The 14,010-nt window shown below is 50.2% G+C and overlaps 2 protein-coding genes across 2 annotated transcripts; both read right to left on the reverse strand.

The window, feature by feature from the left end:
* Positions 1-1,430: 1,430 nt before the first annotated feature.
* Positions 1,431-9,478, reverse strand: LOC308226605 (uncharacterized protein). Its single transcript, XM_080628473.1, has 3 exons — positions 9,003-9,478; positions 7,413-7,957; positions 1,431-7,003 (listed from the first exon to the last, which is right to left on the reverse strand). Exon 2 carries the CDS (start codon positions 7,955-7,957, stop codon positions 7,589-7,591), a length of 369 nt encoding a protein of 122 aa, XP_080484599.1. The 5' UTR covers positions 9,003-9,478; the 3' UTR covers positions 1,431-7,003; positions 7,413-7,588.
* A 141-nt stretch (positions 9,479-9,619) lies between these two features.
* Positions 9,620-13,906, reverse strand: RPS4X (ribosomal protein S4 X-linked). Its single transcript, XM_080628471.1, has 7 exons — positions 13,875-13,906; positions 13,593-13,670; positions 12,903-13,083; positions 12,354-12,451; positions 11,128-11,299; positions 10,351-10,508; positions 9,620-9,782 (listed from the first exon to the last, which is right to left on the reverse strand). Exons 1-7 carry the CDS (start codon positions 13,875-13,877, stop codon positions 9,681-9,683), a joined length of 792 nt encoding a protein of 263 aa, XP_080484597.1. The 5' UTR covers positions 13,878-13,906; the 3' UTR covers positions 9,620-9,680.
* Positions 13,907-14,010: the final 104 nt, after the last annotated feature.

Raw genomic sequence — 14,010 nt, forward strand, 5'->3', positions numbered from 1 at the left:
GGGAGCTCCCGCCGCTTCTGCCCGGGCCCGGCATCCACCTCCTGCACGGCACCACCACCCTGGCCTTCGAGGTAAGGACACTGGGGGGAAAGAGAGACCCTGGAGGTGCTGGGACCCATAGGGACCCCATAGAAACTCCATAGGGACGCACGGGGCGGGGGGAGTTATGCACGTAAAGGCACATAGGGTCCCATAGAGAGACGCTGGGGGTGCTGGGACCCATAGAGACCCCATAGAAACTCCATAGAGACACTGTGCGGGGGGGGCATTATGCACGTAAAGGCACATCGGGACCCATGGAGAGACGCTGGGGGTGCTGGGACCCATAGAGACGCCATGGAAACTCCACAGGGACACGCTTGGGGGGGGGGGAGTTACGCACGTAAAGGCACATAGGGACCCGGAGAGAGATACTGGGGGTGCTGGGGCCCATAGGGACCCCATAGAAACTCCATAGGGAGACACTGCCGGGGGGGGCATTATGCACGTAAAGGCACATAGGGACCCACAGAGAGACGCTGGGGGTGCTGGGACCCATAGAGACCCCATGGAAACTCCACAGTGAGGCAAGGGGGCACAAAATCACAAAATGAAATATGTAAACCTCTCGAATCAGTTTTAAATAACGTTAAGTTTGAAGCCTTTGTAAGAGTAGCAACGGAAAATGACTGAGGTGCAGGATTCACAAAGAATAGAGTACAGCTGGAGAACGTCCTGAGAGTCCTTGTATAAGATAAACCGTTGTAGCTGACGTAGTTTTGGGCCCTCATGACCTTAGTACAAACTGAGTGTAAGAAAAAGAGGCTAGAAAAACAGGACGTAAGGATAAGGAGTATCTGGGAATAGCAGGTGTCCAGGATGGGCGGCAGTTAAACTGACTGATAAGTAAAAGGACAGGATGATTGCTGTGTCCGTGGTGTTAACGAACCAATGAAGCTGGTATAAACGTCTGCTGCGCGTGCTTCAAAGGCTGCCAGAAGTGCTGAAGATCGTTGGAAGAAGTAAAAGACCCTCGGAGAGCAGCACCACGTTTTTGTACGCCTGTGGGGAAACTTCCTAGAAGAATGATGTAAGTAGCCTGACGAATACGCGTGTCTGTACGTAATGAATACGTATGCTTAGTGACTATATAAGGACGGCTTGTTTAGCAGTTCGAAGACACACGTTAGGAGGAGCTGTCCCCCTGTGTCTGCCGGCGCCACAATAAAGAATACCTGCTTGTCAACTGGAAACCTTTGCTGGCGAGTTTGTTCCTGGAGTTTTTTCTCCGAGTCACCAGAGACCCCCGGCTCTCCCCTAATCCCCCCATAGACCCCCACAGACCCCATTATGGGTCTCCAGACCCCCAAATCCCCCTATAAGCCCCCCATATCCCCCTGAAAACACCCGGTATCCCCCCCGTAGACCTCATAGGATCCCATTTAGGGATTTTCCAGCGTCGCACCTCCCACCGCCCCATAGACACTCCACAGCAACTGTTAGCAAGCCATGGAGACACCATACTGACCCAGACACATGTGCTGTGATGTCACCAGGACTGCGATGACATCATCAACCACCATGGTGCCACATGGGGCCCCCACTGCCCATTTGCGCTCCATAAGTACCCCAACACCAATTGAGTTTTTTTTCAATTGACTTTCATTTGTTTTTATGAACTTTCTTTACCTTTTATTTGCAATTTATTCAGGCTTGTTCACTTTTATTCCTTTTTATTTGCTTTGTACTAATTTATAATCACATTATTCTCTTTTGGTTTTTATTGTCTTTACACAGTTTTGTTTTCTTCCTAATTTTTTTCTTCAGGTGTCTTTGCTTTTTAGTCTCCTATAGTAACATTTTTTGGGTTTAGATGCCCCATATGGACCCAGAGAAAGTCATAGAGCCCCACAGACCCGATAGACATCCCATAGAGACGCACAGGGGCATGGTCAGAACTCTGGGTGGGGTTAGTAAATAGCCAGGGGCTCTGGCCCCAAAAGGGCGGGGCCATGCTTAGAGTCATCTCCTTGGCAAGTAATGGGGGTGTGGCCATGGTGGGTGATGTCCTGAGTGAGGGTGTGGTCTGCATTGGGGGTGGGTCTACTGGGGATGTTGGGCCAGGTCTTGGGGGTGAGGCCAGATGAGGGGTTAAAGAGGGCTGGGGGGGATGGTCTCTGCAGTGGAGAGGCTATGGGAGGGTTGGGGTTAGTAAAGGCTGGGGGGGAAGGGGGGGTGGTTTGTGCTGTGGGAGGGGCTAACACGATGCAGTGGTTGCGCTCATTGTGCGTTTGGCGTCTGACCCCTGACCTATTTGTCGACCTCTGATACTAGACCTTCACAGTCTGACCTGTGACCTTCCACCTGACCCTTGGCCTTTGACCTTTCAGCCATGAATTTTTTGTCTTGGGCACCTTACCTTCGACCTCTGATCCGTGATCCCTGACAGTTGACCCACAAACTTTTACCATGACTTACCTTTTCAGCCATTGCCTTTTGACCTCTGACACTTGCCCCCTGAGCCTTGGACCAACACCACCCCTGTAACCCCTCCCCCCATTCACCTCTGATGACCACCCTTTCATATATGACCTTTGATGCATGACCTCTGAACCCAGGTTTTTCACCTTGCAACTCTGGCCATTGGCTTTTTATCCTGACGCTTGACTTTCCACTTTTCACCCCATGCACTTGCCCTTTGACCCCCTCATGCATGACCTCTGGCTCTTGACTCAGACCTCTGACCTGGCACCTATGGGTGTTTGACCTGAGAACTCCTGAATGTTGACCCCAACTATGACCTGTGGCTTGCGGTTCTGACCCTTGACCTTTGAGTCCCTGATGCCTGTCCTTGACATTTTCACTTTCAAAGCTCTGACCCTTGCCCTTTTGCCCTGACCCTTCACCTCTGCCCTCTGGTTCTTGACCTCTGACCTTTAATCCATGTCCTTTTGCTTTGATGACTGATCTGTGAGCCCTGACAGCCCATGACCTTTCCACATATGGCATTTGGCCTATGAGCCCCTACCTTTCAAACCATGACCTTAGCCTTTGGCAGCTGACCCTTTACCTATGACACCCCCTGCAGGGCCCTTTGGCTCCACCCTGCTACAGTCTACAGCCTGGGCCACGCCCCCAGCACAGCCCCCACCCCCAACTAGCCCTGCCCCTGCCCCCCAATTCTGCCTCCACCCCAGCACCCACCCACAGCCTAGACTACACCTTAACATAAGGCCATGCCCCCATCCTTCATTGGCCTGACCCCAGCACAGGAGCCACCCTTACCCTCTAGCATCTCCACGCAGGCCACACCCACACTCCTTGCAAAGGATCTTCCACTGACCATGACCCCGCCCTCCTGGGGCCACGCCCTCACCCTGGACACACCCACGGTGCTTTACTAACTCTGTCCAGAGCTATGGCCACGCCCCTGACCAAGCCACACCTCACTGTCACACCCCCAACCCAGGCCAACCTGCCCCTGGCTGAGACCACACCCCTTCGTCCCCATTAGTAACCCTACTGTAGGCCCACCCACAGCCCAGGACACACCAACACAATCCCCACCCACCCCAAACCGCTCCCCCAGATCAGATCATCCTGATCATGACCCTGACCCTAACCCAGAACATAAGGTATGACCTCTGACCCTGACTTTGATGGTGATGTCTATATTTTTTTATATTAAAAAAATAAATAAATCCTGGTTCTGTGTTTGGTAGCAAAAAAATAATTAAAAAAGCTGTAAAAAAATATTTTAGCTAATTAACATAATGAATAGCTTATTTAATGGATTAATTAGGTGAACTGATAAATGAGTTTAATCAATTAGTTTGTTTACTTAACTGATTAAATAACAATTTTTTAAACCAATTAGTTATTTTCAGGAAAAAAAAAATAAATTCCTGGTCCTGTGTGTATGCTGGCAAAAACCTGACAGGTAAAAAATCTAAAAAGTTTTAAAAAAATTTTTAGATTATTAGCATAATTATTTTGCTTAATTAATTGACTAATTAGATTAATTGACTATTGTTTACTTAGTTGATTATTTTAAATATTTTTTTAATCTAGTGGTTTGGGGGGAGGTGTTTCGGCTCGGTGGGCAGGGCAGAGGTGTTTGTGGGAGGGGTTTGGTCTGGGGGCTGGGAGGTCTGTTTGTGTGTGTGATCAAGAAACAAAAATGTAAAGAATTTAGAAAGGTGAAAAAAAAATTTAGGTAATTAGCATAATGAGTAGCTTATTTAATGTATTAATTAGGTTAATTGATTAATGAGCTTTATCAATTTATTAGTCTAATTTACTTAACTGATTAAATAACTAATAGAATTTTTTTAGCTAATTTGTTTTTTTCAAGGAAAAAAAATTTTTCCCTGGCCCTGTGTTTATGCCTGAAAAATCTAAAAATAAAATCATTTTAAAAATCATAAAATATTTTTAAATAATTATCATAATTATTTTGCTTAATAAATTAACTAGGTTCATTGCCTACTTATTATTTTGTTTATTTAGTTGATTATTTTAAATAGTTTTTTAATCTAATCAGTTTTTTTGGGGGGAAGGTCTTTGGGCTGGGTGGGCGGGGCAGGACAGGGCAGACATGTTTGTGGGAGGGGTTTGGGCCAGGGGGGTGGGGGTGCATGAGCAAAAACGAAAAAAAAAAAATTTAAAAAGCTGGGGGAAAAAAAATTAGCTAATTAGCATAATGAATAGCTTATTTAATGAATTAATTAGGTGAATTAATGACCTTAATCAAGTTATTAGTTTATTTGTTTACATAATTGATTAAACAACTAACATAATTTTTTGAGCTAATCAGTTTTTTCAGGAAAAAAATTTATCCTGGTCGTGCGTACATGCCGGTAAAAACCTAAAAAATGAAAAATGTGTAAGTTGAAAAAAAATTTTAGATAATTAACATAATTATTTTGCTTAACTGATTAATTAGGTTCATTGACTACTTATCTTAATTCATTATTTTGTTTACTTAGATCATTATTTTAAATATTTTTTTAATCTATTTTTTTTTCTGAGGCTTTATTAACCCCATACCTCCCATATCCCCCAGCACAGCACAGACAGCACCCCCCGGACTTTATTAACCCCGCACCTCCCACAGCCCCATCCACAGCACAGACAACACCCCCAGGACTTTATTCTCCCTGCCTTGGCACCATACCCAGCCCAGCCCAATCATAATGTCATGAAAAAGAGAATAAAAAGGTAATCAACCTGAATACAACTTGAATATAAGTGAGCAAAAACTGACTAAAAACCACATACAAAGTGAACTAAACTGAAGAAATTCAATGGAAAGTGAATAAAAGTGAAAAAAAAAACAAAAGAGAATAAAAAAATTCATGGGGCGTCAATTGTGGGTCTATAGGACATCACAGGGAAGTGGAGGGTGTCCACGGGGTGCTGTGGGTTGCCATGGGGCAGTGTGGGGGGTCACTCTGGGGTCTCCATGTATCACTGGGGGTTCTTATGGGCATCTATGAGTCACTACAAGGTCTATATGGGTCTCTGCGGAGAGTCCATGGGTTGCTATCGGGTGTCTGTCGGTTGCCACACATCCCTATGGGATGTCTGTAGGGCGTACGGGGCTCTATGGAGTGTCCATGAGTTTCTCTGGGTCGCTATGGGGCATCTAAAAAAAAAAAACTAACAACAAAAAAAAAGTTACTAGAAAGGACTACAAAGTAAATAAATCTGAAGAACAAAAATGAATGCAAAGCAAATAAAGCTGACTAAAACAGCGTAACGTCAGTGAAAAGCAAAGCAAAGTGAATAAAGTGATTATAAGAAGTAAATAAAAAGGAATAAAAGTGAATAAGCCTGAATGAATCTCGAATAAAAGTGAACGAAATTTCATAAAAAGGAATGAAAGCAAATTAAAAACCTGGGGTACATATGGGGGCAGGTGGGTAGTGGGGGCCCTGTGGGGTGCCATGGTGGTTGATGATGATGTCATCCCAGTCCTGGTGACGTCACAACACCGTAAGTCATAAGGGCTGTCATGGTGCCATGTGCGGGTGGCCATGGGCTGTCTACGGGTTGCTCTGGGTGTCTATAGGTCACTATGTGGTGCCCGTGGGTCTCTGTAGGTCACTGTGGCATGTCCACGGTTCGCTAACAGTTGCTGTGGGGTGTCTTTGGGTCACTCTGGAACCCTATGGGATGTCTATAGGGAGTCTGTGAGGCTGGGGGGTCGCTATAGGGGATCTACTGGGGTCTGTGGGATGTCCACAGGTTGCTCTGGGTCGCTATGGGGTAACTGGGGAAAAAAAAAAAAAAAAAAAAAAGGAAAAACAAATACTAAAAGTGACTAAATCAAATTGGAAAAAGACTGAATTAAAACTGAAAGAAAACTGAAGAAAAAAAGTCAATAAAAAGTCAATAAAGTGATTTAAAAAATTAATAAAAATGAATAAAAGTGAATAAACCTGAATGAAATGCAAATAAAAGTAAATAAAAATGAAAGCACATCAAAGAGTCAACTGGTGTTGGGTTACTTATGGGTTGTGGGGGCCCTATGGGTACTTCGGGGTCCCTATGGGGCTCGCTGTGTTGGGTGGGCCGCCTGTCCCCCAGGGAGTACCTGCTGCTGGGCATAGTGGGCCAGGAATATCAGGAATGCCGCTGGGATCAGCACCGGGAGCTGCTGCCTCAGGTGCTGCTGCCTCAGGTGCTGCTGCAGCCCCTGGACCTCACTGGCACTGTGGGGCAGCTGCTGCTGGGCTCCACCCCAGGGTGCTGCTGCCCATCACCCACTGAGATTTTCCTGCGCCTCCTGGATGGATCCAGGATGATGGCAATGACGACAGGAATGCTAGAGGTTCACTGCTGAGCACCACATACCATGGGGCTGCCGCTGTGGCGCGGGGATCTGGTGCATGCCTTCGATGACCAGAGGTTTCAGCAGGGTGAGGGTTAATCTATCTTCATCCTGATCCTCATCATCTCCATCCTCACAGAGGTGCAGCAGCTGGGGCCACACGATGGAGCCCACAACAGCAGCCTGGTCCTGCAGGTACAGAGAATGTCCAACATCACCACCTGGTGTCCACCACAAGACATTCCGTATTAGAGGGATGGAGTTTGAGACGTGGGGATGGAGAACATGTCCTCACCCACCGTGTGCTGACCCACCCCATCCGCCATCTTGTCCCCCCCCATCCGCCGTCTGCTTTTCCCCACCACTGTCATTTTGTCTTAACTCCCTCACCATTCCCCCCCCCCCCTTCTTCTATCCCGTATCCCACTATTCCTCCCTTTCTCATCATCTATCCCATTTAACCGCCATTATCCCCCCCTTCCCCACCATCTCTCCCCCCTAACATCCATTTTCCCTCCCCTCTCCATCATCTCTCCCATTTAAACCACTTTCTTCCCTCGTCACCGCCATCTTCCCGCCCACCAAAGCCGGAACAAACCTTCGCCCAGCAGCTCCTGGACGTTCCCGCGCCGACCTAACCCCGCTAAGCTTCATAACCGAGCATATACTGAAGATAAAGCCGCATTTCAGCCGCGGCGACCTTCTCCTCCTTCCTTCCCGGCTGCCGCCATCGCTCCCTCACACCGAGGAACACCGCTGATTGGCCGCCGGTCTCTAGGCGGGAAAGCGTCCCCTCAGCTGCTCGCTGTAGCTAAGGGAGAGGCGGCCAGCGATTGGACGACGCTGACCCTCCGTCTCCATGGCCATATTGGTGAGGTGCCATTCCTCCACATTGAGCCTAGCCTCTCCCGCCTGCCGACTCATGCCCTCACTCATCCTGGCGGCCGCGTTGCCGTGGTAACAGTCGCACCGCGCCTGCGCGGCTTCCATTTTTCGTTCCAAGATGGCGCTGGCGAGCGTGGTGCGGGCGGAGGCTCCGCTCCCGTCCCGTTCCCTCCTCCGGGGGCTCTTTAATTTTGGAATTGCTGAACAAGGGAATTCTGTTCTGGCAAATGTGAGTTTCAAAGAATATTCTCCTGCCATCTGGGAAAACTCGGTTAGCTCAGCCAAGCACAGCACCGTTTAGCACAATTCAGACCAGTTTAGCCCAGTTCAGACTGCCTTATCTCAGTTCAGGCCAGTTTAGCGCAGTTCAGCCCAGTTATGGCGGGTTTAGCACAGTTATGTCCAGTTTAGCCCAGTTCAGACCAATACAGCCCAACACAGAACAGTTTGGACCAGTCCAGCCCAGTTTATCTCACTTCAGACACTTCACCCCAGCCCAGCCCACTTTAGCCCTGTCCAGCCCATTCCAGCTCATCCCAGCCCATTTAGCCCACTTTAGCCCAGCACAGCCAACTTTAGCACAGTCCGTTCCAGTTTAGCCCAGCCCACTTTAGCCCAATTCAGCCCAGTTTAGTCCTGTCCAGACCAATTTAGCCCAGCCCAGCCTAGCCCACTTCAGCCCAGTTAAGCCCAATTCAGACCTGCCCAGACCAATTTAGCACAGTTCAGCAGGGTTTAGCCCAATTCAGACCAGTCCAGCACACCTTAGCCCTGTTGAGCCCAGTTTAGCCCAGCCCAGCACCGTTTAGACCAGTTCAGCCCAATTCACCTCTGTCCAGACCAGTTTAGCACAGTTAAGCCCAATTTAGCCCAACACAGCCCAGTCCACTACAGTTCAGCCCACTTTAGCCCTTCCCAGCCCAATGTAGCACAGTTTAGGCCAGCTCAGTCCAGCCCAGTTTAACCCAGTCCAGCTTATCACAGCCCAATTTAACCCATTTCATCCCAGTTTACAGCCTAGCCCACTCCAGCTCAGCTCGGACAAGTTGAGCCCAATTAGGCCCAGTTTAGCACAATTCAGCCCAGTTTAGCTCAGCCCAGCCCAGCAGGGGCTGAGTGTTGCACTTGGGGAGCTGTTTTCTTGGTTGCCTGAGCATGCTGCTCAGAGGCCTAGACCACACCTTAACATAAACCCACACCCTAATTGGCTTGACCCCAGCACAGGACCCACTCATTCAGTAGCCCCAAACCTTAGCTGAGACCACACCAACTCTCTCACACTAGCCCAACCCACAACCCATACCTGAGCCACAGTTGGTGCTTGACCTTGGGGGACTTCCCAGAGACTCCAGCTGCTAATTCATCTGCCTCGACCAAGTCCCTCCTAAAAACTGTCAAGCCTGCAATGCTGCCACTGGCAGCTTGGGCACCTCCCTTGTCCAGCCATCGCTGCGATCCCTTGCAAACTCCACCGCTGGAGGAAAGGCACTGAAGAGCAGCCTGCGAGGAACCTCCCCAGCAGGCAGCCACCAACCCAGCAGAGACTGCTAAGTGCCACCACCCTTGGAGCCCAACCAACCAGCCACAGCACCACACAGCCCTGGTGCTGGTCACAGAGCATGCCCACTCTCCTCAGTCCCACAGCTGAGGACAATTCCAGAAGGCTTCAAGCCTGTCTGGCACCACTGGCCCCTGGGAATGACATCCATGAGTGTTTGTGCTAACACCTTCCGAGGGACAGATCAACCTGGAGGTTCTCCACGGCTCCTCCTTGCCTTTCTGGAAAAGAGCTATGGCAGTCGCTCTGATTGTCACAAGTCTCCCCAGCTCAGCACGTCATTTCAGAGAGCAAGAGTGTGGCTCCACACTGGCACAGCACAGCTCCTGCAAGCCCTGCGATGCTCCCCCACCAGTCACACAGCCAGTTGGTAAGCACTTTAATTCATACAGTGAAAGGACCACTGCCAGCCCCAACTGGAGTTCAGCTGCTGCTCTGTTTGGCTGCCAGTCTCTTGTCTCTCTCTTCAGCAATGGTCAGGCGGATGCCCTTTCCACGGGGCAGGGAGATCCACGGCTTGTTGCCCTACAGGAAAGGAAAAGAAGCCAGCTTACCTCAAGAAACTGGGACAGGGACAACAGAGTTCTCTCCCCCAAGGGAAAAAGCAGCAGAAGCCTCTGCCCATGCTGGGCCACATACACATGCCTCTGGCATTGGCCCAGCAGAAGCCTCTTAAGGAAGGTGCTAAAGGTGTATGGACCTACATCAGCCACTTTCACTCACATCCATGAAGAATGCACTTCAGCCAAAACAGAACCACCATCCCCTTCCAACCTGTACAGGGATGGCAGGACAGCAGAGGCTCTGGGGGCAGAGGGCACTCTCAGCTGGAGGGACTGTCCACATCACATGATGATCTGAGCACTGCTCAGCTCCCAACTCACAAAGTTTAAAAACCCACAGAGCTGCTTCTTGTAAATGTCCCCATTCCTGCATTTACAGATACTTCCCCTTCCAAGAGCAGGCAGAACCAAAGGGAGTGTCACAGTATGGGAAGGCACTTGCCTACAGAAGACCCCAAGGCCTCTCTGCTTCAGCCAGCAGCCCCCAACAACAAGAGAACCCACCCGCCTTGTGTCCACAGCAGGCTTACTTTGCCAATAACGAAGATGTTAGATAGTCTGGTGGCAAAGCTGTTACCATTGGCGTCCTTCACGTGAACCACATCAAACGACCCAGGGTGTCTCTCCCGGTTAGTGATCACCCCAATACGGCCCAAATTGGCACCACCGGTCACCATACAGAGGTTACCTGGGGTGAACAAAACCAAGAGCTGGTACCAGGTGCTGTGGCAATGCCCTTCCACTTGGGCTCTTTGAGGAGCAGTGCTGGAAAAGGACAGGGACAGAGTGGCCATCAGAGCACCTGGTGACACCTATATCCCATAGGAATCCTGGCAGCACTTGAGAAGCCAAACAGCAATTTGGCCTTGATGCCCATACCAAATATTCCCCACCACCTGCAGCAGCACCAAAGAAGCGTTCCCATACCACTTGTCCTGGCACTACTCATGGCTCCGCAAATGAAACCTCCCACAGCAGGAATCTCCCTACAGCTTTCCAGAAATTTCCATTCACTGCCCCATGAGAGCCAGGCTGAAGCAACTTCTCCACCAGCTTGCTGCTCCTACCTGGTGCCTCCTTGCTCTTGGAATCACTCCAAGCCCCTATGCCAAGTAACTCTCACTGCCAGCACACAGTAGGAATCTCTCTTCCAGGTGGAGATGCTCCAGGGAAACCACCCCTTTCCCAAGGCTGCCACGACTGCCTTTCTACTTTAGTGTAAAGATGCCTGGCATTTATATTAAACTTCCACACTGCTCTCCAGAGTGGGGAAAAATACAGTGGTTTACATGAGATGCAAGACCTACCTGTGTCAAACTTGATGAAATCTGTGATCTTGCCTGTCTCAAGGTCAATCTGGACCGTATCATTCACCTTGATGAGGGGGTCCGGATAGCGGATGGTGCGGGCATCGTGAGTGACCAGATGAGGAATTCCTTTGGTGCCCACAAATATCTTCCTCACCTTACACAGCTTGTACTGCGAACAAAATCCAACACTGCTCAACTGGGGTGACAAGCAGAACCATGGACTAGGGGACTCCTGTCCCTCAGAGAATCGCCAGCCACAGCAGGCCTCAGACCCAAGGCAAAACACGTGGGTGCTCCAAGGTTTGCAACAGAAGCCTTGCAGCAGAAGTGCCTCGTGCTCCAGCCCTGTCAAGGAATGCCTCCTCCTCAGTCTCACCAAAGGCTATGGCTTCAGTTCCCCAGGAAAGCCTCCATCAGGGCAGTTCCCCCAGGTTGCCCTGAAGCCTGTGGTCGTGCAGCAAAGGCAGAAGCTGCCTTCTTTCAGTATCAGAGATATCTTTGTCCCTCATCCAGAGCACCTCTGCTTCGCTTCTGCCTTTCACCTCGATTCCTTCACAGCCACTGTGGCACTCAAGTGTCAACAGAAAGTGGTAGCCAGAGGTAAAAACATATCAGCGGGAGGAAGGGGGGTAGGCAGAGTCCCCATGGCCAGCTTTTCCCCCAGCATCACTCTGCTTACACAGCCTGCCTGCCCTTAGGAAGAACATGTGCAGAGCAGCACAGACCTGCAGTTCAGGCACATCAATACACTTGGGCTGATGAAATACGTGTGGGAATTGCCTCCAACACTGAGGGCCAAAAGGCAGTTTTGCAAACAGTTCCATAACAGACCTGGGAAGGAGTTCAAGGCTTTTGCACCACAGGCCATGTTTCAGATCACACTTAGATTGCAGAGTCCTATGCTAAGGCCCACCACACCAGAGCCACTGCCACCCCAAAGTTCCCTGTGAAAGTAACCTAGCCCATACCAACAGATACCATTTTAAGCACCAGACAATGCACCTGGAATCACCTGAAAGTTGCTCTCATGTCACCAAAATATTTCCCCCTGCCAAAGGTTTCATACTCTAAACCTGAAGACCCTGATTTTCCCAAGGGTGGCATACGAACTCAGCTCTCAGGGAAGAGAGCCAGCACCTCCCATTCAGGACACGCCAAAAAGGAAACCCCATCCCAATCAAACCCAACTGGGCCAACATTCATGCCAAGCTTAAGCCCCTCACCTTGGCCTCTTCAGTTGTGATGCGGTGAACAGCAAACCGGCCCTTGGTATCGTACACCAAGCGAAAATGCTCACCCGTCTTCTCAATGCTGATGACATCTGATTTCAGAGAACGACATAAAATAGCAGTTGTTACCAGCTACAATATGACTTACAATACATTGTAACTCAGCACTAAGCTCACATTTAAAACAAGCTAGGAGCTGCTGAACAAAGCTTCAGGTATAAATGATGAGGTTGCCATCTCCTTTTGACCAGAATCCCACATCTTTTCATGTAATACAGTGCAAATAAGCAAAAACTGCCAAAGGCTGAAGTCTGAACAGCGATTTACACATATGCAAGCAAGCAATTACAGGCTACAGATATCATACGTTAGTATTAATTGCAGTGCACAACCCCAAAAATAAATAACAACTGCTTATATTTACCTTTTCTTTGATTCCATCAGGAATGCATCCTTCCCCCCATATTGTGCCAGACAAACAAACCATCCCACACCAGTGCAGCAGAGCTGCCTGAGGTACTTTCCCTGGCCCTGCCTGCTCACCCATGAAGCCTGCAGGGTAGGTGATGTCCGTGCGGACTTTGCCATCTATTTTGATGAACCTCTGCATGCAGATCTTCTTGACCTCGTCTCCTGTCAGAGCATATTTCAGCCTGTTCCGCAGGAAGATGATGAGTGGAAGGCACTCCCTCAGCTTGTGAGGGCCTGTCGATGGACGGGGTGCCTGCACAAACAGAAGCTCTCTGCTGGCTGCTCAAGCACATCAGCGACATCAACTACTTCCATGAGGAAGAATATTGTGCTTGAAGCCTAACTGCCAAACAAGCAGTGATAGGCTGCAGGCATCTTTCCTTGGTATCCACAGCACCTTTGCGCCCATGTCTGGCCAACTTCAGAAAACACTGCCCCAACACAGTACAACCATCTACTAACCCACCCCAATGAAGGAAAACCAAAACAAGCAGGTTAAAGAGAGCAGCCAACCGCACCACTTCCCCATATCCCGCAAAAGGGAGAAACACAAAAGCTGTTTGCCAAGCTCCTGACAGTAAGCACTCCTGTCTCCCCTGCGCTCCCCAACTGCCCAGCTAACCACCACCCTCCATACACCGCGTCTGAGCATATCCTTGGTGAAACTGCGAAGCAGTCTGGGCCCGCAGAGAGCGGTAAAGACCGATGCCGAGGGCGACCCGCGCCCCACCCGGCCCGGCCCCAACTCCGACCCGCACTCACGAAGACACCCGTCAGCTTGTCCAGCATCCAGTGCTTAGGCGCAGCCACACGCTTCAGGTGCTTCTTGGGACCGCGAGCCTACAGGACGGGACGCGTTATGGGCCGCTACCAGACTCGGCCACCCCAGCTGCCCTTCGTCAGCCCCCCGAGCTCCCACCCCCACCCCGGCCCGTACATCGGGCTCCCTCCCACGTCCCTCGACGCGGCGGAGGCGGAGGCAGCCCGCGGCGGGCGGTGGATGGCAATGGATGGAGACAACGAGCGGCCGCGAAGCGTCCTCACCATGGCTGCGCTCCGCCGGAAAAGACCTACCACTTCCGATCTGCTGCTAATATGCACGAGCGCAGCAGCAGCACCGCAGTGCGCCCCCTGCCGGCCCGGAGGTCTAGTGCTGCTCGGTGCCAGGGCAGATGGGGTG

Source organism: Psittacula echo, assembly GCF_963264785.1.
Source record: "Psittacula echo genome assembly, chromosome: 13".
NCBI classification, from domain to species: domain Eukaryota; kingdom Metazoa; phylum Chordata; class Aves; order Psittaciformes; family Psittacidae; genus Psittacula; species Psittacula echo.

Bases quoted from the DNA above. Each gene is read 5' to 3' on its own strand.
- RPS4X (XM_080628471.1), bottom strand. The intron at 11,300-12,353 runs GTGAGGGGCTTA...TTTTGTTCGCAG, and splicing joins TCACAACTGAAGAGGCCAAG to TACAAGCTGTGTAAGGTGAG. The intron at 9,783-10,350 runs GTAAGCCTGCTG...CCTTTCCTGTAG, and splicing joins ACATCTTCGTTATTGGCAAA to GGCAACAAGCCGTGGATCTC.
- LOC308226605 (XM_080628473.1), bottom strand. From the start codon at position 7,957: ATGGCAGGAGAATATTCTTTGAAACTCACATTTGCCAGAACAGAATTC.